This window comes from Phoenix dactylifera, chromosome 3 (genome assembly GCF_051530095.1).
Source record: "Phoenix dactylifera cultivar Ajwa chromosome 3, Ajwa_hap1_PhDact_Kaust_v1.1, whole genome shotgun sequence".
NCBI classification, from domain to species: domain Eukaryota; kingdom Viridiplantae; phylum Streptophyta; class Magnoliopsida; order Arecales; family Arecaceae; genus Phoenix; species Phoenix dactylifera.
Genome location: NC_143192.1, coordinates 50,581,874 through 50,607,738, shown reverse-complemented (window position 1 = coordinate 50,607,738; position 25,865 = coordinate 50,581,874). Strand labels below are relative to the sequence as shown.

Sequence of the window (25,865 nt, the reverse complement as noted above, 5' to 3'; positions counted from 1 at the left end):
AAACAAAAAGGTATGCATCTGTACTTTCCTACTGAAAGCTTTTGACAGAAATATGCACATGACTGCATCAAAGATTCAATATGAAAACAATCGACCAATAAGTTTTTATATGTGGTAAGGATTCATCCACTGGAGGAACTAGTAGTCTCTAGAAGAATGTTGACTTACATATCGAGATGGTCATGTTGCTGGGCGAGGTAACAAGACATTGCCTAAGAAGATTATACAAATCTCCAAGTCAATAAAAGTACCTAATGCATTACAGTTAAGACATGCTGAAATTCCCAAAGATGGGTTAATACTGCTAAAAGTGATGGAGAGATAGCTGCAATTAAATTCTAACTTCTTATGTTTAACTTTCATACAGACTGGATGTGGATCTTGTGATCAATAATCACAGAAATAAAGCACAACCATATTAGATCAAAAAACAAATTTATTATATTATCTAATAATTTGGTTATTTTCAAATATTGTAGTTAACTTTTCAATAAAATGACAGCTCAAAATATATACAATGAAGAAGAAACTCTTTAGATAAATTTTAGAATGTCAAATTTTGGCAAATTCCTTCAATTAATTATTAAACAAAGCGTCATAAAAGTTACAAATTATTTCTCACATTCACGTACTGTCACGACTTAGAACCAGAAGTTCTTGAAGCATCCTTAGTTTTGGTGGCTTTTCTGAATTTTCATGTATATGGCAACAAGGAACAAGGTTATAAATAAAGCATATGGGTGCTCTTACTGGAGAGAGCCTTGCCAATTGTTTCAAGGAACAAAAAATGTCATAACTACAATCTCAGTGATATATACTTACCCCAACGAAGGAGATATACGCGTGGAATACAACCTAGGAAGTGGGAGGCACTCACATATGGAGCAAGGATAAACAGAAAAGAACATAGCAGTATGAAACTCTGAAAACAATTTAAATCAGCAATATGAAATTAACTAGGCAACATTCAAAGAAAAACTATTCAAATACTTTCTTCAATAACATTCTTTAGTACCACATTCAATTTGCTCTCTGAGGCCTCATTTTGGAAGAAAATGGTATAAGTTTCTTTTTTTTTTTTGTTCATCTAGGAAATTAAAATGTTCTGAACTTTATAACAGTTTCACTCCTTCAAACATGCAGTTTTGTTTCTTAGTTTCATTCATTCAACTTATAAGCTGCATCAATAGATACTAAAGTGATGAATCATGCACATTTGCAATAATACCAAAACAGGGCCTGTTATTTAGAGCTACTTAGGTCTGGGTTAATGGATTGAAAAATAGGAAAGGTTTAAGACAACTAGGATGGCAGCTACAAGGATCTGTAAAGCCTATTATTACCAAGGATGTGGCCTTGGATAAGATTAATTGCTTATAATTTGTCATTACTTTAATGCTTTTCACTTTAGCAATCTTATCCATTTAATTGATGTCTATAATGCAAGTATAATTTATCAGCTCACACTTCACACCGATCTAGTCCTTTCTTTTAAAAAAACTCATTTGGCACAAAGTGAGGAGGATAAGACAAGTAGATCCTGACTATGGTTCTGTGTCTGAATGAAATAACAAATCTATCATCCAAAAAATCATTTTATGGAAAAAAATTCAAGTTTTTTATTATTTTTTTGTAATTTGAGTGAATCTTAGCAACTTTTTTGTGAAGTTTCATCATTAAAATATTTGTAAAAGATCAACAAACTATATGAGCCATCTTAGGATGAATTATAGCTGAAATGATGAGGTTGGCCTATTGAAAAATTAACCTATGAAAATTTTGTCGGATCAAAGATCACATTGATCGAAAGACTAAAATCATATTCAGATTTACAAAAAAAATCATTTTTCCAAAGTAAACGTACAAGACAGCATTCTTAAATTATCGACTTTTTGCGTAATTCAAAATACAAATATAAAGCAAATATCAATGATTGGAACTTCTTTGCAACTTACTTCAATCCTTGTGCAACGAGTGCATCTCTAGCACGATTCCCAGCAACAACAACACGTTTTAGCGTCTCCAAGGCTAGTATACTGCCGCCTTGCCATCCAATTGCTTTCATGAGCAAAGGCACAACCTGGAATAAGAGCAGAAAGAACAGCCACATGATGTAACCGACAAAAGGAATGTACTGTTATGCAGTTCTGTTTGAATGAGCAAAAATATGATGCATGAAAACCTTTTCCCACCCTCTACTTCCCAAAGATCAAATCATCAAAACCAAACTTTACAAAAGGAGTGAAAAAAAGAATCAAACCTGGAACGAGATCGTGCCCCTTCAATATAAATACAGGATAGACTTAATTATGAATCTAAAGAATATTCAGTGAGAAAAAAAGGAGAAAACTACATTTACATTTCACATTATGCAATCTCAATAAAATAGAAATTATCCTTCTTTCCTTTCTTTCATGCAGCCTTTGAGTTTCACGTTTAAAAATATCTTGCAATGGCTCTCATCATATTATCACAAAAAGAAAAGAATTTAAAACTGCAAGTAATTAAAGTAAGCAATTAGTAAAAAAGAGGAAGGAGGGAGGCAGATAGAAGATGGGGGAAACAGATCCTTGTCAGATGATTAAGAGACCAAACTTTATAATGAATGGATCTACAGAGATTTAGTGATAATATAAGTACCTATAATAAATAGTCAACTTCAACAATGCTGCAATAGTAGATGGAAGATGGAAATGAGAATTAACTGTAGTTGCAAAATGCAATATCGATACTTCTAGTTGCATAATAATAATTTCTTGATAAAGCTTGTCATGCAGCTCTCCTACAAAGCATACATCTCCCATCTGGAAGAATAATTTGGGCACAAAGAGAATCATCAAGCCATGAGTTTTGATCTAAGAACACAATGTACCACTAGCATCGTGCATAACGTCAACACAGACCAAGGAGTTGCTTGTTTCAGATAATGCAGATACTGTTAAACAATTTAAGGGTTCTAATGGAACATCAAGCAGAGGATAAGATGTAATCATCACTTATAAGAGGTATCATACACCTATATCAAGCCTTCTAATTAATTTCTAAGAGATAAACAGGTACAAGATCAGATTTCAAGGTTCGATAGTAAAGAAAAATAAAGACATTTTGTCATTTTCAGTGTTCTTCTTAGAGCTTCGACACACATGGAACAAGTGCACATCATATATAATAAAGCTTTATCTGAACGGATGAGTACAATACTTTCAGCTGCAAAATTGTTTAGCTTAAACTTCGAAGCTACATTCTCAGGCAAATAGCAGTTAAACAGAAACCTTGTTTCCATGTTAATGGCATGATCTATACAGAATCTCTAAATCAGCAAACAGAGCCATCATAGATTTAATCAACGGAAAGAATTCAAAATATTACCCAACCGGAAAAACCTGTATATTGACATGTTTTAATACCTGAGGAGTCCCTACACTTGTAGTTGCCATAGCTTCTGCACAAGTTGTACTAGATGCCAATTGGTGTAGAACTCGCAAACAACTAAGACGCACCCGTTCTTGTGGGGTCTGCCCACCGGACTGTGATTGTCCATCCTCGGTTTCTTTCGACTCATCGGAATGGACCCAGTTTCCACTTTTCACCTCTCCAGATGCCATTGTTTCTCGTCTTCCTTCATAGGCCATAGCAGAAACAAGTTTTGGAACATACCCAAGATAACCGACATGGTCTGCTAGTGCAGGATGTACCCGTAGCAAGGACACAAGTGCAGCAGACAGCAGCAATGGAAGCTCAGAATCAACAGCTTGAGTGTCATAATGTGTAGCAGCAATAGATGTAACATACTGATCCAGAAGTCCTTCCAAGAATCTCTTGGGATTTCTCAGTGGAAACTTAGGGTCCTTTAGGAAAAGCCTTACATAAATTCCCCCAACCTGCACAGACATGCACCTTAGAATATTCTACAAAGAACCCAAAAATTCAATAAATGTGGTATGATGACAAAATATACCTGTGGTTCATCTCTCATAGCATGTTGGCCAGATGCCTGTTCAGGTATATCCCAATCAACAACACGTCCTTTCATCTGTTCCCGGTAGAGGTCTGATGCCATTGTTGATAATTGAGCAGAGAGAGAAGCTGCCATCGCAGGTGTCCAAACAAGTTCTGGTGTTTCTGTCGTCTGTTCAAGAGATGAAACCACTGCTTCACCCGGCCCATCCCTGATAGAAGCTACCAAACCATCTGGTAGAAACCTTGCTAACGTGATAGCCACTCTAGGGCCATGCATCGGCTGTCCCACAAGCTTGCCCAACAAGGATGCAGCTGCCGCTCTTTGTTGCAATGGGATTTCTTCTGCAAAGTAGAACTTTAGTCAGCAAGACATTCAATTATAACAGCCTTAAAAGATATTTTACACAGTTAAACATGCAAAATAAATAAAAGAACACGTCAACTGAAAAGTAAGAAAAATAAATAAAGATATTCCAGAATGCAGAAATTATCATATTTACGGATGAAAATTGTTTCTGAGAATAAATTCAACATTGAGTTGCAAACTGCATTACCTTTAGAAAACAACCATCTTGTAAGAAAAAAAATTACAGATGAATATTTATATAACCTAAATTGAGCAAAGATGGAGATCCCTGGAGGGAGGGAGGGGGGCAGAGAGATAGAGAGAGGAGAGAAGCTATGCTCTGGTAATTCTAGGAGTCTATGATAAATACATGATCTCAACTTTGATAAGAATTAAGTATTATCTCAAAACCACAATTTAATACCCCCATTTTCTTAAGAAAAAAGATAAACCGTACTTTGTTAAAAGAGAGCATGTTCATTAATTATGCCCTAAATTTTATGGGAGTTCTTGGACTGACTCATTATGTAATTATGTTTAATTGAGTATTATGTTAGGAGAGAAAAAAGGACTTGGAAAATGTTTATAACAATGTGATGAAATGGCTCATAGTTTGCATCTCATGCATTTGGTTTTCAATGGATCCTCAAGATGACTTTTTCAAATGTGATTAAGGGTGTATTAATGGGAAGGGCCTCCAGGGTAATGGTGAATGAGAATGCCCAAAGAAGCAAGAGATTCAGACTGTTAAATTTATTGCATATATCTTGTTCATAACTGTTATCCATAATGGCCTAACCAAGTCCAGCATCAACACAAATCAAGATATCCAGAGATCATATTAAGAGATGAAGGAGAATGGATTACTTTCTCAATCCGGGCAGGGTAAACCCCAGTACAAGACCCCATGGGCCAAACAGTAACCAAGATACATATGCCCGCATTGAACAAAGTACAAAGCATGACGGCGCACCAACAAAACAATCTAATCTTGAAACATGGCACTAGTTGAAAGTTTCAAATGTTTTTTTTTTTTACCCTTCTGGTTGGGTCAGGTTGACAAATATGGCCAGGCAAAGTGGACGCAAAGCAAAAAAGCATTTCCTTCAGCTTCTCTATAAGAAATATTTGATAAAGAAACTAGGCAAACCAATAAAGGCTGAAAGGAAATTGGAATACAGAAAATAAGAATTACCATTCTATGGAGGGTTTTCAGTCAACCTGACAAGCATTTAATCTTTTTCCAAGCAGGGTGCATTCTTCATTTTTAATTTTAGTCAATGTGCACATCCCAAGCAGAAACAAGTTGGACACTTTTGATGCAATACTGCCATAAGTGTAAAACCTTCTTTTTAACCAAAATCACATTTCATCGCTTTTACTCGATGAGGTTCTTGAGACTAAAATAAAAACTACAAGCAGAAAAATGTTTTCTAACTAAAAGACAGAAAGTTGGAGCATGTGAAAAATCATGATTTATGGATATTTGACAAAGATTAGTAAATTCCAACTCTACAAATTTGGCAATTCATTAAATTTTCAAAGACATCATAACAAGGTTTTAAATCCTATGGGATGGAGGTGTTCCAGTTTCTCCACAGAACGGGATGCTCTATTATCCCGCTCCCGAGGCCGTCCTGCGGTCGAGCGTCCCAATAGGTATCCACTATCTCTCTCCCCTTCTTCCTTTATTTCTTTCTTTGTTTGCTTGTTTCATTTACCAAGGTTAGCCAAACCGGGACCTTTGTCAATCGATTACCGGTTTGGTATAGGGTGAACCACCGAGCGGTTCACCCCGGTTCAATAGACCATGATTCAATCCTTTTAAAGAGGTGGATTGCCCGAAGGTTCAATCCAACAGTTCACACCGGTTCCGTTCGGTTCGGGGCAGTTCGAAGCGGTTTAGGGCGATTCAGGAGGATTTCGAAATTTAGGGTCGAACCAACACGGATTTCCACCAGTTTGGTTCCGTATGAAGATATAATTGTACACTAAACCAAGTAAAATTTTGCAGTAGTATCAACACTTGTTACGCCAAACCGGCCCTCGTATGAGGCGCTATACAAAGACGGCATACCTTGGATGCAATAGAAGCATGCACTATGTGGAATGATTAACTCATAAAGGTTGTATTCAGGATCAGCGAAACCGTCCCGAACCGGACAGTTCCGGCCGTCCCGAACCGGACAGTTCCGGCCGTCCCGAACTGTACCAGTGGCTTACCGATATGGTTCTGGCAACGGAAACGAAACCCATTGTCGGAGCCGGAAAAAGAAAAGGAAAGAGAGAGCGAGCGGAAAAGGGAGGGAGAGGGCGGGACGCCGACTGGCCTTGGCCGCGGGAAGCGAGGTCGTGGTTGCTTCTCCTGTTTTGAACAAAACAAGGGTCCGGCTGCAACCTTCAAAAAATTTGTAATTTTTACGTGATGCCGACTTCACTTAAAAATCGCAAAATTTTTTGAGATCACAGCCGGACCCCTGTTTCATTTGAAACAGAGGAAGCGGTCGCGGCCTTGCTTCCCGCGGCCGAGGCCGGCCTCTGTTGGTGTCCGCCACCCTCCGTACCGACTCGTGTCGCCACAAAACGGATATGGTGTCCGGTATCAATTCCGCCGACCTTGGTTGCATTTATATGAGAAGAATATTTTTATTGGTGGCACCTTGTTGTCTAATTCAACAAATAAATGGGAAGGTTATTGTTAATTCTTAAACTTCTTTTATTAATTTAGTTGTCCTTTAAATCTGATCTTATTCAAACCTACTACGATAATTTAACGTTTTAGTTATTAAAAAAAAGAGCAAAAAATGGAAAAGCTTCATGAGAATAGAAATGAGGATTTACCTTGTAGTGGCAAAATAAGCTCAAGAATGTATACAACTCCACCATGCTTGGCCGCAGCCCAAGCAAGCTCAGGGGTGCCTGCCAAGGCATAAAGGACAGCAAGAGCCCCTTCCCTGCAAGCTGGATTCTTGTGAAGCAACTGCAATAGAAGGATGAGGTTCGCCCTCTCTGCAACCATAGCCTCCCAGCAAGGAGCATATTTCGTTAAGAGTGAAAGAACACTAAGGCAAATTTGAGGAATGTTGCTTTCTGCTGGGATGGGTATAGTAAGGCATTCAAAAAGGGGTACAAGCTGTTCTTTAGCAGAGAACACGGCAGCTACACTGGGATTGCTTGTCAATAGATTCTGAAGCCAAAATGGAGTTAATATACAAGACATCATAATAATAAATATAAAAACTTCAACTAGTTACTAGCATACCTGAAGAGATGTCAACCCAGTTTGAAGGTTTTTAACCACTTCAGATTCCTCCCTTTTTGTTTCTTCTCTACCAGAGATATCCAATGAATCAACATTATCTCCATTATTTGACCCATTGACTAAACCATTTTCAATTTCTGATGACTCCACAAATGTACCATCATTATCAGTCTTATACAGAGTATTCACATTTGCAGTACCCAAATTATGCACCAGCTCTGCTATAAATTTAAGAAGAGCAACACAAAATGCCTCTGGTTCACTTATCTCGTAGTCGGATTGATTATTATAAACCCTCAAGTATACATTACCAACATGTAGCTCTTTAGATAATGCTACATAGGCAAATGAATGTGATTCTGTTAAATCATATGAACCATCAGGGCCTAGGCTGGCACGCTGCTGATCCACAAATTTGAGCAATTCTGCTCGGGTGGAAGAATTCCAAATAATCTGCGCCCCAGAAGCAATAAAGCACGATATAAGTATAATGACCAAGGAGTTGAATTTGATCATGGAACACATAAAGCAAAGTATTAGCCCAAAAAGAAAACAAGAACCATACTATAAGACTTCTAGTGAAAAGCCAAAGAAGCAGAATATGCATGTACAATTTGATGCTTGGGCTTCTACTACCCTCGGAATTTGCGCAAGCGTGGCACAAGTTCTAAGAGTTTATACATGTTTGAGCGAATTTTGCCCAAAATATTTGCCAATCAAAATCAATGATAGCCCCCACAAAATGAAAATCTACGCTATCAATCATGATCTACAATGTCTCATTGGATGCAAATCAAAAAATCTTGTGTTTTTGCGGTTTTTACCCTACATCAGTGGAGAATTTGGGCAATTTTAATGGTATGATTCCATGTTTTGATATAGTCTAGAAGCATCCAAATCAGCTGAAGTTTGATCTGCAAACGCTTTAAAACATTTAGATGACGATGAACAGTTTGAATTTTCAAATTAGGTACTCTTTGTTAAATAACTATAATGCTATTATTTATTATGTACATACTTGACTCTAGCTAAAAGACATTAATGTTTTTTTAGGTACCAGGAATTTTCGACATGGTAGATTACAATCATCATAAATAACTATGCTTAGGTGTGTACCTCACTTTTCACCTTGCACTTAGGCTCCAAAAGACCATGGCACCTTGGTGTGTTTTGAGCCCTCAATAACTTTGTCATCCAAGACTTAGCCCTCTATCAACTTATAATTAAAAAAAAAAAATCCAAGCTCTTGCTGCTGTTTAAGAGGAGCAATGTAGAGCCAAATATACTTGTTTAAGAAACAAGTATGTGTGCATCTAAAATGTATTTAGATCTCTCAAAAGATGCTGGAAAAAAAATAACTCAATTTAATGCAGAAGAAGGGGGGAAAAGGAACTGAAGGCTTGGATAGAGACTTCATCAATTAATCTCCTATTCTTGGGATGGCCTTACCCTTACATATATAGGCTATGCCTACCCAACCCTCAGATGTCAAGGTTTAACCAGAAGCATTTTTATTTAACTAAAAAAGAACGATCTTTGGACTAAATTTATGATCAAAGAATTTATTTAAATTAATGATTAATGAACTTATTTAAATTAAAAATATTACCTTCCCAATCATGTCAAAACACATTCATGTCATGATAGTTTGGTCAAAATGGATCCTCTATCTGGTGCACCAAACAGGTCCAAAAGACAAGCACCCCAAGATGACACGATTTAGATGGACCAACTCCAAAATCGTAAGGTATGGATTCAAAAAGCTATAGCTGTAATTTTACCCAAAAGCTTGGTAAGTTTAAGTGGAAGTAGGCTTTGATTTTGGTGTGGGTGCAAGAAAGTGGAGACAACAAGCACATAGGAAGCAGGCAAAAGACCAAATTTCCATAGAGATTCCAAAACAGCTGCAGCATCCTAAATGAAGTTTCCAACCACTAGGCCCAAAACATATATAAAATTCAAAATCAAATTTCAATCTTAAAAACTCATCTAACCCTAACCATCAGGCCATTTGCCAAGCCTAAATTAATGAGTAGGTTGTCATGTCATAATCCATAAGAACTATCTGAGCACATGGCAACATGATATTGAAGTGTCTTCATCCATCATATCCAGACACATAATCACTATAATGTCAAAGATTTTATTGAGAAATTACGCTTATTAGCCAGGTTAGCAATACTTGTTATAATAAAAGATATAGTGATTAATCAAAGAGAGCTAATTGAATGGGAAAGCTATACAATTATTAGTTTGTTCAATAAATACATTATAAAGTGTAAATTGAATGTCAATTAAATGTCTTTTCTCATAATGAGAAAAATTGCTCTATCAACTAGTTGCAAAGTATGCCATCTCGGTACCGGGCCTCATACTAGTACCACTCTATCACTGGGTTGGTATGCCTAGTACAGAAGGCCGGTTTGGCATACTAAGTGTTGGTACGCCTCCTATACCGCATATCAGTGCCGAAATGGTACAGTAGGATATGCCTCATACCATCCGGTTCAGTATAGTATGGCATACCTTGATTGATTGTCTCTTCTCCTATGGAGGAATATTGCAAATTGTCCTTTATCAGGTTTGAAGGAAAATATATGAAACTTTAGCATGATGGAGTGGAGTCAAATTAGGCATCCGTACCTTTTAATTTCCTCAATTAGATGCTTGTGCAATAGATTATCTTAATCGATAAAATAATGGTGCTATGGGTCAAAATCCACTACTGCAGTTTTCATCATGATGAGTAGAAATAGTTGATCTCCTTGATACTTTGGAGAACGTGCTCATCACCTAGAGAACATCTGATGCTTACACATGGAGATGGATAATTAGAAGCAATCCTATAATTGAGCCAAGTAGTTGAAATCCCAGAAATTTCTTTCGATGTAATTTTGGACCAATCTAAGAACTACCAAATGCACACTCTGATAATTAAAAGCATGAAAAGTGAAAATGAACCACCAACTTCTATAATGCACTCATTCTACCACTGTCTGGAGCATACCTATATTGTTAAGCCTATCCTATTCTGAATTTGAATCTAGCCCTTGCTCAATCATGCAAATTTTGGCTTGCATGCGACTAGCTTTTGAAGCATTATGTTGTAACGGATCTTGGTTACGTCAAAAGAAAGAGATTAAGATGCTATTAGATATCAGAATTTTACTGTCTAAAAAGCTTACTCTCTGGACATTTCTATCCAAACTATGAAGTAGACTAAATGATTCTTTTTCTCTTTCCCAACAATTTGGTCTAGTTTTGAACTTTCTTCTCTCTGTATTCTTGGTATATTTCACCTTGCTATTTTTCTCACCCTCTAAGATCTCCTTTCTTGGTAACATACAAGAGATGCGGTGAGCATTATTTCTCAGTTATTGTACACCCATGCAGCAGCATATTTCATGCATTGGAGAGATAGCCAGCCAGCAGGCATCATCAGAAGCATTTTGATTATTGAAAAGCACAATGCCCCATACAATTCTAGGAAGCACAACTGCCAATGTTAGTTCTAAAAAAAGAAAATCATAAAGCTTGTTTGGAAAATAAAAAAATGACATTTACCTCTGGGGACTCCAAATTTGCATTTAAATTTGTCAAAAGATCCTTAGGCACCTGATTTGTAAGCATATTAGCTAGCTTTGGAGTAAGCAATGCTCTGAGTGCACTGGCAGCTGAATCGTTGTAAGGTGTTGAAAACCCATCATCACAATGACCACAAACCCTTGATAGAGCTTGAGTTGCATGCACAGCATGCATATTTTTAGCAATCTGCACACTGGCACCAACACCATGCGCCTCATTCACATTATTCTCCTCAGCTGTAGAATCATACTGAAGCAATAGAGGTAATAGGTACCTGGAAAAAGAAAGTGAAAATTTCAGCTATAGACTCCAAATTAGTTACTTCACGCTGTTTTTTTTTTCAGATTTCATTTTCTTCTCCCATTAGTCTTCAGTCAAATGTTTATCATGCATATAATCTTTGCATTTAATACTCACGAATCCAATTTATGCACAAATCTAGAAGAAAACACAAGCAAGATATTGAAATAAAGACATACCACAACAAGCCAGCCTCAAGTAAAGCATCCTGTAGCTCAGATGATACAGAAACATGAGCTGCCGTTTGGAGCGCAGCATCAACAGCTGCCGGAGCAAGCTCTAATTCAGTACAGTGCACAATATCCTCAATAAGGCCCCCAAATTTGAGAATTTCAGCTCTTGCTGTGTCAAACTGACTTATGACTGAAAATGTACGCATCACATTTGCAACAATGATGGTAGCAGGTTCATTTGCAGGCGTTGTAGGCTGAACCACACACATGCAACGGGAAAGAAGAGTTGCCAAGAGAGGTATCCCACCATCTCTGATAAGTTCTTCGCCGTTCAACGAAGATGATGCGCACCTGAGAGAGGATAAGAAACATATTACAGCCCAAAAGTACATCCCTCATTCTCTAGAACAAAACAAATCTAAAGAAAAAACAACAAAAAAAATCAGGAAGAATTGAAAGTGAACTAGTTACGTCAGCCAAACTAATTCTGAAGCTGCAATGAGTAGTGGGGCCCTATCAGATGAAAGGAAATTGTTATCATCTTTGTCTACAGTAACAGCATTAAGCAACATTGGATAGCCAGCATATTTGAAAGGTTCCAGGAGATCTCCATGTCGCCTGTACAAGATACACTGTCCCTTCAATAGAAGCAATAGCCTCCAAACCTGTGGACCTTGCAATCCTTGCATGGTTGCCTGCAAGAGTGTAATATGGTTATAACTTCAACAACTTCTTACAACAACAGAAAAAACAAATAGTTGTTAACTATAGCAGCTTGATATTAAATTTATTGGTCTGTGGTATTACTTATTTCTGGCATGAACTTTTCTTCATGGTATCAATTTATAAATAGCAAATACACACTAGTGTAAGCAAATGTATACTCACAAGCATGTTTTTCCCTGTATACATATGCTATGCAGATATTCTGTTTTATACAGGGATCAGAGACTCATGATAAATTCACAATATTAACAAGAACATTGTAAAGTTTCTCCAACCATGTGTATTCAGTTTTTGAGAACAAGATGAACTTTCCCAGGCAAAAGATGTAAATTACATCCACTACCTACCTGCAGTCAGAATAGTATTCGTGGTTTTATATTCCATTGAGTTATTTAAAGCCCATACACATGGGTCGACTGTTAAGATGCAGAAGATTGATTAACTACTCATCTACTGGCAATGATGATAAGACCCTAGATAATGTTTTGCACAAGAATGAAGACAAAACTAGGTCGATGGAAGAGATCAGAACATGAATTGCCAGAAATCAGCATCCTTTATGAATAAAGATGATATAATGCTACAAGTATGGTTAAAAAGCATCGGGAAAGCTTTAATTACCTGCACAGTGCCATTCCTTAACATTGACACATGCGAACTTTAAATGCAGTCAATCCCATATTAGACTGCCCAAACTCCACCGTTTTGCATGCCTCTAATCATGATATGCTGAACCGACCGAATCCGGAACCGGTCGGTTCACACCGGTAGAGGTTAAACATTAAATTTTCCGTGCATCAGGGCCGAAACCCGACCAAACCAGCCAAACCGGTATGGTACCGGTTCGGTTCGGTACGGTACCGGTTCGGTACGGTACCGGTACCCTACTGGTATCGATGCCCACCGGTATGTCAGTACGGCTTATCTTGCGTCTAATGCATCTTTCACTAATATGCATTGCCTATGTCTTAACAGAATCATAGTCTGATAATCATGGATTCAAATAAAGCTTACAGGATTTTTTTGTCATAAAGGTAGAAATCATTTTCAAGGGCACATTACATATATTGACATAACTAGGGGGCACTAAACTATTACAACATAAGATGAAGTGTGACAATGATAATATGTAAGAGAACAATTACACGTCAAATATCATGAATTTTACTCTACAGTCCATCAGCAACAGAGCATATACCAGAAAAGGCTTGCATGATGCATCATTCATTTACTTCCACTAGTTTGTTCAAGGGTTATAGTCCAATTTTGTTAAAAATAGGGCTATGAACTTATGACAGCATGTCTGATGCTTCAGTTAGAAAATATAATATTAGAACAAAAACGCAAGGAGCTAAAGAATACCTGCAATCTCTCATAAGCCTTCTGGACAGCAACAAACTTCTCCCTGCCTTCAGGATTTTTGTCGGGATGATATCTTATTGCTAGTTTTCTGTATTGGCGTTTAAGTTTTTCTTCATCAATGTTTTCAATCTTCTTGGATGTGCTACATTCATCCGTCTCCGAAGGTTGCCCGTTACCAGCATTCTCACCAATTACAATGTCATCCAGAGAGATCTCCAATATCTTGCAAGCTTCTTCCTCGGATAGATCCATCGGCCGTCGAGTTAATTCTTCACGCCACATTGACAACAACGACTGCAAAAACTCTACATGCTCAACAATGGGCCAATTGGGAAACCTTATCTCATCACATAAATTTCGGAGGTAGTAACGATGACACCACATTTCATCTTTTAACTCGGGATAAGTTACTGGAGGCATGGGAGCATATTCATACAAGGAATGGCAGTGCTGTGATAACTTCTGAGGGAAATCACCCAGATGCTGCAAAATCTGACAGAAATCGAATAGCAACATATGATATGCCCAGGGTGCATAATAACTAGAAACATAGATCCAAAACAAAGACTGAAAAATGATGTCAAGGAAAAGAAAGAAATGAATTTCAAGATGCAATGGCTTAAGATGAGAAACCTGACGAATCAGATGTTCTGCTCGCATCTTATGTGTCCAGATTATTTCTGGGGTATCAGAATCAGATACCATTGCCGCAGCAAATGCAGCAGGTCCGCTACGCTCCAACACATACAACAAGGATTCCGGAAGAAGTCCACCCAGTACACTACGCTTTGCCAAGGGTAATGATGAAGACAATGCTGCCTCCTCACCACCATGAAATGCTTGATGTACATGTGTCACAGAGAAGAGTTGTGCAATTGAAAGAAGATTAGACCCAGGATATGCTAGAGCAAAGTAAAAGGCGCCCGTGCTGTATAGTCGAACCATTGCCTTGGGATTTCTAGTCACAATTGCTTTCAGCAGAGCAGCAGCACTCTCAACAATACTCGGTTCCCCAGTAAGCAAAGCCTGATTTTTTTAATATATAAAAAATAGATATAGGTATCAGACCTGTCTAAGTTTTAGAAGCTTCCAAAATTCCATTTTTTTTAGGAATAACATACAGCATGTGCTTCTACCAAAAAAGAACATGCACAAAATGAAATTATTTTACCAGTATCCTAAGTTTTTCTCATTATCATCGATTCATTTCGATTAAAAAAAAAATTGCTTACTATAATAGAACCAGGGTCAAATGTCCAATATATAATAATCATACCAGGAGCTCAGAAACTACCTGAGCAACATGTGGAAGGCATCGTGGGCTCGACAGGATTCGTTTAACCCTTGGTGTTGGAGTGACAACCTCTCCAGCGTCATCAAGATCAGAATGTGCAGACACCATGCTATGTAATATAGACAATGCAGCCTCTCCCACCTAAAAACAGGAATGTTTAATTGCAGCAACATAAGTATTAAGGCATAATAAAATCAATAGAAGTGGTACAGAAAGAGATTATTGTATTTATATTACACAGCAATCAAGTTAACTTAGTATGCAATAGAACACACACATAATTAGATGTTGAGTGCTAAAGTGAGTATAAATACATTAGCCAACTCGTATCATGTGATTAAAATAATCCATGGTGCAAGGTGACATAAAGAACAGCAACACAAGCTGAAGAACTCAAAACATATGCACATAAATTAGACTTTACAAATGAGTGCCATAGTTATAAATAACAATAGCAACAGTAATTTATCTGTATTATATCATGCAATTATAGTGCTATAGAGCATTGGCATCTCAAAGTCTATAAAATAATTTACAACAGCAAGTTGGTTAATGAAGAAAGATGAAAGTACTGCTAGTGCAATAAAGAAAAAATATTATCATTTTATCACTAACAAAGCAAGTAAAATTACTGTTGCCAATACTGCTGGACATTAATTAATCCATAAATTTCTATACGTTTAGACAAGATTCAGTTCCCAGTTGTTAAATGTAGCATCAAGATACCTGAACTGGAGTTAAAACAAGAATTCGAACCGCCAGTGCCCAGCGCAGTTCACGGATATCCCGCAATCGCTTCCAGTCAGACATACCAGAAGCCCAACATCTTGTTGTCCAGTCAATCGTTTTCTTTGACCAAAACCTTCTGATTGCATCTTTCTCTAGTGGACCAACTTTTGAACCATCCTTGTCAATGAACATCCATTCCTTTAGAGGTTCCAGAAAAGCAGTAGCTGCTATAAGATTAGATTGCAAAGGTATGGAAGTCCTCTCAGAAGCCTCATGAGCTGCAGTTAAGAGATCAACAGCTAAAACACACCCCCCGACCAAAACACAAGCTTCAACATTTGAAAGATCTTTCATCAAGACCTGCAAAATAGGAATATAAGAACTGAACATTTAGTACTAGAATAGGGGATGAACAAACTTAGCAAAAATACAGTATCTCAAATTTAGGAGTAAAAGAACAAATTTTTCACAGGATAAAAGTTTCACATTCCCATGGTCTTGTTAAAATACAAAACGAGAGAATAAGAACTTTACCACACTAATAGAAAAAAAAAAATTAATAACCATGAAAGTGCAGAAGCCACAAAAGCGTGATAGATGATAGCTGTTTTCCTGAAAACAAGCAGTCCCTTCCCACTGGATCTCATTTAAGTGATCTGGAAGATCATTAGTGATCCCAAAGCATGGAAAATGTTTTTGCCATGCATGTCTATTATCACTTCATAGGTACATGTTAGCCTCTAAGCATCATTTATATCAATTACGAAGACTGACTTATATAGAGAATCAAGAAGGAAGGATCTTGGATAAATAAATCATCTCTTCAAATGTGTCATCTTCTTCTTTGCTTTGCAATATATCACCATAAGTTATCATAAGTCACCAAAAACTCTTTCCCTTTTCATCTTTTAGACTTTTATGATATCCCGAACTTCAAAAGGAAACATAGTCCTACACAAGATATAAGTTAGCTTCAGACTTTTCCATAAAAGCAAAACCACAGACAGGTTTAGGAGTCGCACCTTTGGTCGACAATTATGTCCTTGCTTCCACCAAAGTCCATTTTATTTCGTTAAGAGGATAAAACTGATGAAATATTATTCTTTGACTTCCTATACAAGCATAAATTTTTCATCCTCAGAATTACTTTGATGAGACTTTGTCTTATCATCAGCAACCAATGTTTCAGCTGATTTGATCAAGAAACTCTAACAACTGATGACTACGGTCTACAGGAAAAAAATCTTCAATAAAATCCACCTGAATTCATGGGGGTTGCTGGGCTGCATACCCATACATTAGACTATGATGTTGAGTGCTCCTAATATATAGCTGCACTGTTTCTTGCGAGTAGCTACATAATAGCCTTGCACATACAATGTTTATAATTGGTACTCTGACTGGCACATATATGTCTGTTTCTTTCATGCATCAAAGAGTTGCATCTGTAAACTGCCTTAGGGTGATTCCGTTCCTTCCATGTCTCATGGATTGGAGAGGCATACAGTTGCTTCAAGGAGTTATTCAATCTCTCTTTCCAACCATCATCATACTGAATCCCAGAGAATTCGAATAGATCTAGCAACCCACTTAAATAATTAAAGAAAAATCTATTCTTCTTTCCTAAGACTAGCAGAATGCACAAGAACCACAAGATCAGCTTTGATTAGTCATCAAGAGCTGCTACAATAATGAATGCATTACAAAAAAAAAAAAAATCAACCGGATTGAGATGACACTATATGCTTATAGAACGAAAAACAACTTTCTGCCATAATCATCACCTTTAATTGCCACCATTACCATCATTAAAAAATAATTAATTATCAGGTATGCAAACTAGAAAGGGGGTCATGTTACCAGCCATCCAGGCAACAATAATCCAACACTACTTGCACATGCAACCCTACAAAAGTATTGGAAAAACATCTCTTCACATTTTACTCCCAAAACCTAGACTTTTGTCCCATTAACCACTTATAGGAGCCCATTTTCACAGATGCTTGATTTGGACATATCCGAACACCAGACTGCAAAAATCATCCATTTAGACTCCCATTCTATATTCGAGGATTCAGGTTATTTTTTTCAGTGTTAATAACATCATGACATTTTAATTTCTCAATTCCCAGGAACCTTTTAAAGCAAAGATTTCCAGAATAAATTATCTCATAGTATTCATCCACAAGGTTGGTGTGTTAGAGATGCTTGTTTTAACTTGATGTGGAATATTACGTTCTCATGACATTTTTCTTCTTGCAAGCAGAATATGCCAGCTTATCTATCCATGGATGTGATCCTGTCCTAGCATGCTCCTATATGAGCTTCAGAGGACATTACCTTCTACTGGTGCTGGATATTAGTACAATCCTGTAACATAACTTACTCTAGCCTACCAAATTAATGCTTTTGGAGCCATTTAAACATTCTTCACATTACAAAGGCAAGCAAAAGATGCATCAGGAAAGTATTTACTACCTTTAAAAGAAGAAGCAGGCGGTGCCTTAATGCTCGATCATCTGTTCGGTCCAACAGAACTGTAATATGAGCAGTACCATCAAAAGGGCCAACAGTCTTATAATGCTGTTCATACACAATAGTCATTGCCCTTGCACAAAGCTCTCTTACTGAAGAGCCACCACCTCCACCAAAGCCATCCAATCTTCCCATATCGCACCAGTCATCAGATGGACCCAATTCATCAGGAACAGCACCATCTACAGTAAGCCCCGTGTCAGCATCACACAAGAAACGATGATATAATGCTCTAAAAAATGCAACTGGGTCTCGAAGAGGAAAATCCTGTGCTCGGCCACTGCTCCCACTCTCAAGCAGCAAACGAAGATAATACTGCCCCACACAAACTTCCTTCGATAAGCTGGGGTAGCTAACTGAAAACTCAGCATAGTTCCAAGATATTTGGGGTGCACTATCATGTCCACTCTTAACCTCAACCATTGCACCTCCCGGAACAATGTCCTCTGATCGTTCCTTTTCAACATCTAGATTATGAACTTCTGCTTGTAAAGCCTCCCTCAGCTCTTGCCTGGTACGTTCATTCCATATTAAATCAGGTCTGTTGTGATCCAGGCCAAATGCTCGCCAAAACTCATACCAATTACACAGTAATCTTCCAGATCCCACAGGAGTGTTTTCTACAAAAACCTGAGCAGGGGCGGGCAGGTCAGAATTCAAGGAACCAACAATACTAGCTTCAGAGTCAACTGAATATGAAGCATTTGAATCCAATATTTGTGATACACTAGTTTGGTGGACATTATCGGCAACAACAGCCCCTGAGGCAGCATTAAGTGGTACAACATGGGATGATTCAGCAGTCTGATTTACACCTGGGAGGGTAGAGGCAGGCACTGGAAACTGCCCAATATTGGACTCTTGGGCAGATTTTTGATAGTTTTCTGGTCCTGCTGAAGCACCAACAGCTATCTGCTTTGATAAATCACCATCTTCAACATTATTAGATGGAGGCATTCCATGTTCTTGAGATGTTATGCCTCTTCCAAAGCGGCCCCTTCTCTGCTGCAGTATGCGTCTCTGCCTCCTCCTAGTAAGAGGTGCTTCCTCATTTTGAGAATCTTCAAAACTTCCATCAGAACGTGTATGCAAATAAGCAACAAGCCCAGGAGGAAGAACTCTTGACAGCAAAACAAGGGCAGGTTGATAAGAATCAGCCCAAAGAGCTACAAGCTGCCGACTAACATCACGGCGCTCACCAGCAAGAAGGAAAAAAGCATGCAGCAAGTGCCTCAAGAGAGCACCATCTCTCAAAGCAGCATCTCGCATAGATTCTGCCGCAATTGCATCCTCCTCTGCAATAGTACGCATGATGACAGCTACCGTCTCTCTTACACTTCCAGCAGGGTGTCCAAACAATGCAAACAACCGACGCCGCAAACCAGCAACTTCACGTAGTAATTCAACAAATATAGTATGTTGAGTTGTTTCACCATGAGGTTCACAAAGCATAGCTTCAAAAACTTCCACAACTGACATTGACAATAATGGAGACACAGATGTGGGTTTCAATCTGTTGACAAGGATAGTAACATAATTCTGATGCGCAAAAAGTACAGATTTGGTATGCATGTAAGTCGCATGCTGCTCTCCCTTTGAGTCCATCAATATGTTAGCATCACCGGGACCGCCACCAATGAGCATAGCAACGAGTCCTGCTGCCTCAGCTGCTACTCCCTCTGACCCATTCCTGAGTAGCCCCATAATTCTCCCAACAGCAGCAGGAAATGACATCACATGTGATGCCGCATTTCTTGATGCAAGTAACCTACGCAGACATGCAATGAACCCCATAATCGTTGCTGCCGCTTTTGGTGATGGAGGTGGAGGGGGTGGAGCTTCAGGAGGAAGGTTCGGTGTTGCTGGAAGCATTGTAATTAAAGCCATCAAGACTACCTCAGGCACTTCAATGTTAGGAGGTACTCCAGTATAGGGTATACATGCATTAAATTCTCTTATTCTACGCCATAACTTTGCTCTTGAACCAGGGACCGAACCCCCTTCAGCTACAGCATCTTTGGCAGCAGCAGCTAGATGCTTTAGATGCATCGTTGCAGTTTCCACATCAGCAACTGAACGCTGCTGACCAAGAGGAAATTGCTGCGACTGAAGACAGGCTCTTGCACAAGGTGGATCTATGCGGTGACCAGGCATGGTCAACCTTGGAAGCACGGGAACAGGACATTGGCCCTGTTAGGATTGAAATTAAGAAGCATGTCAAACATAACATAAAATGATCCAGTTGCATAGAGTGAAGACAAAAAATAGCTAAAGAAAGGAAAATAGCTAGAATAGGAAAATGATGCACAAATGGTATGATACATGTGCTTACTGCATGGATGAGAGACAAATGAACCTACCTCAGTTTGCAAAACATCTCGAACTGCTGCAAGCAAGTTATCACGGGACGTACTTGCATACACCTGGAATTGCAGTCACAAACACATTTAGAAAGTTTCCTTCATGATAGGCATCATTAGGTAGCAGTTACTTACATGAATAGGGCATCCATCATTGAATTCAACTGCAAACATCTGTGGCTCTTCCGCGAACCGAACAAGAGAACTTACTGCAGATAACGGTCGAACAATAACAGCCTGGATGGCCCCACAGAAATTTCAGTCAATGCGAGTGATAAGAATCATTGTAAGTAAAAGAAAAACTACAGCAATGGTATAACGAATAACAGATCAATTTAATAAACCAGAAGACAACAATAGCCATTGGAGACAAGAAAATCGTGCTTGAACAATAAAGCTGACTACATGTTAGCTTTTAAGTTATAGCAATAAGAGCACAGTGCCCTGAGTGATCAAGATCTCCTTAGTTACCAAAAGAAGATTACTAAACAAGCATAGTTTTAAAAAGTTAACCCATTAATCCACACTAACAAGGGCTTTTAACAAGCTAATTCGTATTTGAAGCACATTCAAATAACAAGTTTTAAATCATTAATAGCTTCCTAGCAGAATCAGGAGGGAAAAAAAAGGTGATGCTCCAAATACAAAAGTTACATGGTCAATTGTCTAAATTAAATGCAAAATCAAATATAGGAAACAAAATATATCATTAACAATTTTATAAGAGCATGGAAGCATGGAAGCCAAACATAATAGCTTTGACATTTGAAATGTATATATATGAGTGTGTATGTGTGTGCATATGTATCACTGCATCTCTCTCTCTCCCCCCCTCTCTCTCTGTCCCCCTCTCCCACCCCCACCCCCCCTCTCTCTCTCTCTGCATGTGTGTGTCCGTAACTACCTCCATGCCCCCCTCCTTCCCCCCTCCTTCTCTCTGCATTGTGCGTTTGTAACTACCTCCATGCCTCAAGCAGCTATACCAATTTAAACTTAAAGCAGCAAAAAACTTGGGGGTACCTCATAGTTATCAGGCCGCCTTTCGACAAGTGAAACCTTTGTAAGAATAAGTTGACGCGATACAGAATCACCTTGCTCTCCAAGTCCTCCCTTGGGTCCAACTCCCAAACTTAAGCTCTCAACATTAGCGGTTCCATGAGCAGCAGAACGTAACCTTGTCACAGACCATCCTCCATGTGGGGTTTCATCTGCTCCAACTGCCTCCTTGGCTGCAAAATACAATGAACTATTGAAGAAATTAAACTACGAATATCATGGATACCAGTACTTAAGATAGCAAGGAAGAGTATTATAATTTAACAGCGTCCCAAGAAGTCATTATAGTTGTATAAACAATTAATGAAGTTGCATTTCCTAGGAAAAAATGTCATTCATACCCTTATTAGTTATTTATGATTTCTAGAAAAATTATAAAAGTCGGTACTAAAAAGAATCAAAGTTGAGGCTATTTTCAGGAAAAATCTGCTTCAATCAAGAAATATACGAGTAATTCATTTTTCCAGATCATGGGAACTCACACAGAAGAAGAAGTTTGATTCTACAGTGATGGAAAAGTTCCACTGGATGATAAGGTCAACCAAGAAAACCAAACAGATTGATGCAAAAAATTATAGCAGTTAAATACTATTTGCGTTATTTAAACACCATCGAACCACCAAATATTGAAGTTTAGTCTCAGATGAAGAGCTGCATGAGTTGTCTACTTTGCAGATTAATATGTCCTATTAATTTCGAGTTTTATGTTTCTTTACATACAGAAACTAAGTGGAAATTACTAATTAAAAGAAAAGAAGGTCCAAAAAAGGAAAACGGAAGATACAGAAACAGATTGGGGAAGGAATAACACTTAGGTTGGAACAACTTTAGTCAACAGTACCCAACCAACAAATTATTACGCACTCATGTCAATCATTTTGGCTGAGTCTGACAAGTTAATTGTGTCAGTTCACACAAAACTAGTACTCTACTCATTCCACAAATTTCATTTAGTATTTAATTGAAAGAAGCGATGCAGGAAACGATGTACTAGATATGCTATGTGATCAACTTGTATTGAGAGTTGTCAAAGAATGAGAGAAGCAGTTTGGGCTATGACAACAACACTTTTATAAAGGATGCCTAAATGAACACGCCAAGGCTGATAGTCTCATGCCCACATAAAAAACTGAGAAGTGGAGCACCAATGACTATTTTGTTTGATCAACCAATTGTGGTTGAACTCAAAAACTGCAATTTGAATTAATGTTTGATAAGTGCATCTAATACTTATCTTGAACATGCTGCCGGGTACTAAGGAGCCATTATCTACAGTGAAAGAACTGAGAAATTTCATCTCAATGTAAGTAATTTAAATATAAATATATGATAATTTCATCCGACAGCTCGGATATGAATATAAATTACAAAGAAATGAACAAGGAGCAGAGGATACTGAACTTTCTAGGGAAAATCACGTCTCTGGGACATCTAGCAATAGTCAGTAATAACATATAAATTTCTAAGTGGTAGGGGCTAGAAATATGCTCACAAGTTTTGACATCCTTAGTTCTACAATTCTGCTTCATACATATACCACTCTGTGTTGTTTTTCAAACATATCATTTAATTTTAAAAAAAAAAAATGATAGAAAAGATTTTGTTCCTTTTTAATACATAATACCATTACCTTACACCCAAAGCCCGTGCCTGTTTCCAACCTCACTGGAAGGAGCTAACTCAATGCTAGATGAGTAGTAGATGGATTACAACATGAAAAGCACATAGAACTTATGTGTATTGGAATATCACCTCAAAACGATTTTAGTCCTGGTCATGATTCTCTCTCTCTCTCTCTAGGTGGTGGTGCAAAACACTTGATTTATCCAACAAGTAACACAATATTGACAAAAAAACGACTATATCATCCAGCAATAAAAATGTTTTCTTTCGTAACCTAGAAACCTGTTTATAACATAAGAATCCAAGTATCAAAAGCAACTTATAAAATAGAATGTAGAAGCACATTTCAGGCTTCTTCCAAAAACATACCCCTTTTCTTGATAAAATCTGCAACTGTCATTGACTGAGAATTGTCGACCGATAACAACAAGCCAGCAGTAGATTTTGCAGTTTTAGTCTGCACAAAATATGATGGTTATATAACACAAGGAGGAAAAAGCAAAACTCTTTCTGCAGCCATCAACAATCTAAATTAGATAAATAGAAAGCGATACTTTTTGTAAAGGACTGAGAAGGCTCCAACCGTACCACATTGGATATAATTGCAGTGTTAGATGATCCAGAGGCAGCTTTAAAGGCTTTACTTTTTCTTCCATATAATGGACAAAGAACAAATCCTCCAGGTTCGCTACTTCTCTTTCCATACATGTCTGCCAAAAGTATGATGGCGGGAGAATCCATGTCTCTGAAATCCAAGCACCACCGTGGATCTCCAGATTGTCCTTCAAAAAGCTCAACACCAATGGCTGTAACTTTTAACCTCTGCAGAAGGTGGTTTAAAAACATTCGAACAGTCAACAACTCAGATTTCAATCATCAAGGAAATTGTTTGACAAAGAGCATCAGCTAACACTGAAGAATATTAGAATGCTTGTTAGTCCTTTGTTCTACTTAGAGGCCATGAAGGAGAGAATTATGAAATCTTGTGGTCCTAGAGAACAGCTTGTTATTGAAGGTATTGCAACGGAGATTGCAGGAGTGCAGATGGTTGCAATTCGCTCATTTCAACCAAAGAATCTCGACCTAATTTATCAAAACCAAGGAAGTAGTTTCACAAAAACCATGATCGCAAAGGATCCACTCAACTCAGGCTAGTTATTATATTCGGAAAATCAAGTAAAACAAGATATTGACAGCACATAGCAGGAGGGGAAAAATTTGAAGAAGGGAGAAGAAGGCAAGTTGACTCACAAAAGGAGCCCACTCCGAGGTCCTCCGCTTGAGGTGAAGAACAGGGAATTCCATGACCGGCCCCAACTTCCCCCACCTCAGCCGGTGCAGCTCCGTCAGGATGCTCACCCGGAACCTCGACGACAACTTGATCGCCTTAAACTTGCCCCGCCCATCGGTCCGCACGCTCACCGTGAACTCCTGCGAGCCGACATCATCCCCCCGCCCCAGCACCGGCGCCGCGCCCTCAAAATCACTCGACACACCGTACGAATTCGTCACGGCGAGGGTGGAAGGATCGAGGGTGATGATCGCGGAGCTGGAGATGCACAGGATCCGCTTGTACCTCCCCCGCCAGGAGTGCTTGACCACCATGTACCGGGCGAGGTACTCGGGCTCCTCAGCGACGGCGGGGGCCTGCGGTGCGGCAGGCGGGGTGGCTTCCGCCGGCGGAGAGTGGTGGTCGGCGGAGGCAGAGGCGGCGTGCCGGCTGACGAAATCCATCGAAGGGAGGTGCTCTAGGTAGCGGGTCCGGCGGGCATTAGGGTTCCAGAAGGCGAAGAGCCCAAAGCCCGGGCTCGCCGCGAACGGGCTGTAGCCACGGGACTGATTCGCCCCCAGCGCTTCCGATCTCCGCGAGAATTCGCACGGATTCCTCTCAGCTCCTCCTCTTCCCGAGATCAAACACCTAGGGTTTCAATCGATCGCTCCTCTTGCTTCGTTCTCTCCACCTTCTCTCTCTCGAATCGATCAAGACTCTAGGTTCTTGGAACCAAGAAAGGGCTTTTTTTCACCCCCTTCTTCTCTTCCTTTTTTTTATTTCATCAGCGTTCGGGGGTTTATCGTGGTCGCGCGGCCGCCAAGGGAATGCGCGCGGCCGTTGGGGGCCTTTAGGACGGAAGAGGGCTGTCCGATGATGGATGGACAGCTAAGATCTGGAGGAGAGCGATTTGGCTTGGGCGGTGACGGTAGCTGGGCGGGCCCCTCGCGGGCTCTGAGCTCCCAATTGGAGTGGGAACTTGGGGCCGATTAAATTGGTGTTTCTACGGTAATTCTATTTGATGAACAGAGGTGGTGTTTGTGATAATACGTTCTCTTATGGGTGTAATTGTGAGGTTTAAACTTTATATAGTTTATGCAGTGTATAAGGGGGAACATGTTGTATATAGCTAAATTCTTTGAGCAAAAGTGTTGATACATTACGGAACAGATTGAAAAGAGTTTTAGTGGAGCGTCCATCAGTGGTTTAGGTGAGAAAAACCATGCTTTGTAAACCTAGATCATTAAAAAACGAGTTTAGGGACATTTTTGTAAAATTTTTCTA

The 25,865-nt window shown here is 38.9% G+C and overlaps 1 protein-coding gene across 3 annotated transcripts in view; it reads right to left on the bottom strand.

Moving 5' to 3' along the window:
• The window catches only part of GRV2 (DNAJ heat shock N-terminal domain-containing protein), a 29,142-nt gene extending 3,704 nt beyond the window's left edge, over positions 1 to 25,438 (bottom strand). The window contains exons 1-20 of one of the 3 annotated variants that reach the window (XM_088718913.2): positions 24,563 to 25,355; positions 23,900 to 24,133; positions 23,681 to 23,768; positions 21,653 to 21,861; positions 20,768 to 20,869; positions 20,633 to 20,695; positions 18,216 to 20,462; positions 15,735 to 16,097; positions 15,009 to 15,149; positions 14,348 to 14,740; positions 13,715 to 14,206; positions 12,098 to 12,321; positions 11,633 to 11,977; positions 11,133 to 11,427; positions 7,569 to 8,021; positions 7,148 to 7,493; positions 3,959 to 4,302; positions 3,408 to 3,881; positions 1,956 to 2,080; positions 18 to 212 (exon numbers count right to left, since the gene is read on the bottom strand). In XM_088718913.2, coding sequence (XP_088575039.2) covers positions 149 to 212; positions 1,956 to 2,080; positions 3,408 to 3,881; positions 3,959 to 4,302; positions 7,148 to 7,493; positions 7,569 to 8,021; positions 11,133 to 11,427; positions 11,633 to 11,977; positions 12,098 to 12,321; positions 13,715 to 14,206; positions 14,348 to 14,740; positions 15,009 to 15,149; positions 15,735 to 16,097; positions 18,216 to 20,462; positions 20,633 to 20,695; positions 20,768 to 20,869; positions 21,653 to 21,861; positions 23,681 to 23,768; positions 23,900 to 24,133; positions 24,563 to 25,045 — 7,485 coding nt within the window. In that variant the 5' untranslated portion in view covers positions 25,046 to 25,355 and the 3' untranslated portion in view covers positions 18 to 148. Of the gene's footprint in view, positions 1 to 17; positions 213 to 1,955; positions 2,081 to 3,407; positions 3,882 to 3,958; positions 4,303 to 7,147; positions 7,494 to 7,568; positions 8,022 to 11,132; positions 11,428 to 11,632; positions 11,978 to 12,097; positions 12,322 to 13,714; positions 14,207 to 14,347; positions 14,741 to 15,008; positions 15,150 to 15,734; positions 16,098 to 18,215; positions 20,463 to 20,632; positions 20,696 to 20,767; positions 20,870 to 21,652; positions 21,879 to 23,680; positions 23,769 to 23,899; positions 24,134 to 24,562 lie in introns of those variants that run through there. The other 2 variants (XM_008801860.6, XM_088718914.2) reach the window with 2 other exon arrangements.
• Positions 25,439 to 25,865: the final 427 nt, after the last annotated feature.